Source organism: Merops nubicus, unplaced genomic scaffold (genome assembly GCF_000691845.1).
Source record: "Merops nubicus isolate BGI_N331 unplaced genomic scaffold, ASM69184v1 scaffold49782, whole genome shotgun sequence".
Taxonomy (NCBI): Eukaryota; Metazoa; Chordata; class Aves; order Coraciiformes; family Meropidae; genus Merops; species Merops nubicus.
In genome coordinates this window covers 1-2829 of record NW_008593835.1, presented here as the reverse complement: position 1 = coordinate 2829, position 2829 = coordinate 1, and the positions used below count along the sequence as shown (strand labels likewise).

At 42.7% G+C, this 2829-nt stretch overlaps 1 protein-coding gene across 1 annotated transcript; it reads left to right on the top strand.

The window, feature by feature from the left end:
* Positions 1–49: 49 nt before the first annotated feature.
* MTIF2 (mitochondrial translational initiation factor 2) lies at positions 50–2142 on the top strand (the record flags this gene model as incomplete). Its single annotated transcript, XM_008935544.1, has 3 exons — positions 50–147; positions 1041–1165; positions 1952–2142. Coding segments are annotated over 3 exons (389 nt in total), but the record flags the coding sequence as incomplete, so codon positions are not given.
* Positions 2143–2829: the final 687 nt, after the last annotated feature.

Genomic DNA, 2829 nt, shown 5'->3' with positions numbered 1-2829 from the left:
TTTTTAGTTCCTCTTATCCTCGCCATTAATAAATGTGACAAACCTGAAGCTGATCCTGAAAGAGTGAAGAAGGAATTGCTGGCCCACGATGTGGTCTGTGAAGACCTGGGAGGTGATGTTCAAGCTGTAAATATTTCTGCACTCAAGGTAGAGTTTGGTGGAAAAGGTGACGGTGTTCATGGGCATCTATTGTGTGCATAAAGCTGCAGTTTTATTTGGCACCTGGAGAATAAAATGCTTGTCTTCCTGGTGCTGCACACCTTACTGGGAGCTAACTGCTGCTGGGTCTCACCAGAATTGTCTGGAACAGGGTATTTGGAGGCTCAGACCTTCAGCAAGCAGTAATATCTCATCTTAGTTCTGGAAATGTAGTGGAAGTTTGTCAGGTTAATCCTAACTGCTGTTTCCTCATATATTTGCTCATTGTATGATGTCATGGTGGTAGTGCTGTGCATGAAGAGAAAATTTCAAATGAGGGTAAACAAATATTTACCTAACACATGTCTAATGACAGGAACCTACTTCTGTAGTGCTCTTACAACATTTACCATCTTATCCTTGCAAACAAGCTAAAAACTGATAGCTAAAAATGGAACTTAGTTTTGTGGTGGCCAAAGCAGCTTTGTCCAAAGTGATGCAGTGGTATCTTAACCTTGGTTATATCTTTCTAAATGCAACCTGAGTCATTTTCTAAGATTTCAGGCAATTTCAAGGCCTCATGAAGTCATGGCCCTACAGTTTAAACAGGCCTAGGTAAAATGGCTTCTCTGAATGCACACGTTGTTGTGTGTACTCATTGCACTGGCTGTGCTGATGGACAGGTAGCTTGTTGCATCTATTCTGGAAAATAAAATGTAATTAGAACAAAGGAAAAGAAAAAGGAATCAGACCAACAGTTTTGTCTCTGATGTCCTGTAATCCTGACTGGGTGATAGATGTCATCAGCTTTCAGCTTGTCTGTTAGGTGTTTGGCTTCTTGGTGTTTTGTTTTAATTTGGATACTTCCTTTGTATAATTTTTGTGTGTATGGTTTTGTGCAGGGTGAGAACCTGATGGTTTTAGCAGAAGCAACTGTTGCTTTAGCAGAGATGTTGGAACTGAAGGCTGATGCCACGGGCCTGGTGGAGGGGGCTGTGATTGAGGCTCGCAAGGACAGAGGGAAGGGGTGAGTCAGTCACCTGCTGCCTCTACAGCTTCCAGGAAGCAGTTTGTAACAACACAGAGACACTGTTCAGTGCCGTGCCCCTCAGTATTTGCATTGAGGGTTAAATGGGGTGGTGGTGTTAGATAAAACTGTAACAGTTTCTTTGCAGTGTTTGTAACTAAAGCACTGCACTGTTATTCTGCAGCATGAGAGCCAGGAGGAGTTCTGGGAAGGATAGGGCAAAATTTATCATGTCACTGAAGTGAAATCCTGTAAGCAAAGGAAATAGCTTAAAATGCTAGAACAGATGTTTGGTGGGTTTTTAAATGTTGATAATCAGGAATGATGAAGTTAATAGTTATGAAACATGTTTTATATATATACTGTAACAAACATCTTACTCTTTTAACATATTTTAATCCTTTTTCAAGTTTTCTGTAAACAAGGTGTATTCTGTCCTCTTCAAAAAATAACTGGATTCTGGAAAGATGTTTGGGTTTGAGATTTTTTTTTTTTTGTGGGGAGCATCACTCAATGTGTAAAATTTGTGAAATCTGCTGTTTTCACAAATGCCAAGTTTTGTGTTGACGTGCAGAAATGAAAAGAGCACAGCACAGGTTTTGAGTCTTTTGCAAATCACTTTATTAGAGTGCTAATAACATTTTAAAACGTGTCACAGGGATTTGCTGCCTGTGATCCATCCCAAGCACCTTCTCTTTGGTGGCTGCTTCCCCAGGCTCACTGTGAAAACAGGGAGGAGAGTCCCTTGAGCTTTGTGTGTTCTGTTTCTCCTCTGCTCTTCCCTAGCCCAGTTACCACGGCCATCATCCAGAGGGGAACCCTGAGGAGAGGCTGTGTCCTGGTGGCAGGGAAGACCTGGGCCAAAGTGCGCTTCATGTTTGATGAGAATGGCAAAGCTGTGGATGCAGCCTCACCAGGCATCCCCGTGGAGATCATGGGCTGGAAGGATTAGATGAAATCCTTGAAGTAGAATCTGAGGTAGAGAAGGAGCTGTTTGATGGGGAAATTACACTGCAGCAAGGTGGAGGGGGAGATGAATAGAAAATAAGAGAGAGCTTCCATTCTAAACAAGCTGGATAATGTAATGAAAGACAGAGGGTGTTGAGAGACCCCAGAGAGGTGTGCTGTTAAGAAGAATGAGGATTTGCATGTTGTGTTGTTATTTTGAACTCTCCCTCCCCTGTCCCCATCTCCATGCATCCAGACTAACCTGCTTTACAGTTCCATGAAGAAAGCAGGCTGCCTCTGGAATTAAAGACTGACTTGCCTTTGGTTCATGCTCTTGCTTCTGGTGGTCATCCTGCCTTCCCCCATGCTTTGTTTGCAGGAACTGTCCTCCTGAGTGACTTCTGGTGGGGTAATCTGGGATATGTTCTGACATGTCCCCTTTCTAAGGGCTCAGAAAAGTTAGGATCACACTATCACCTTACCTGGAGAACAGTCCTGTGCTTAATGACACCAGTGTCTTAATTTTGGAATGAGAGAACTAGTTTCTGACAAAATAATATGCATAGAATGCTGCTTGAAATCAGTCTTTTGAGAGTGGGACAAAGACCACCTAAAAGAATGAACAGTAATTTATTCTCTTCTGCAGTGCAGAGAGACTGTAAAAATAGGCCTTGAGTCGTGTTGTAGCCAAGGGAGGAAGCTGTTGTGCTCATCCT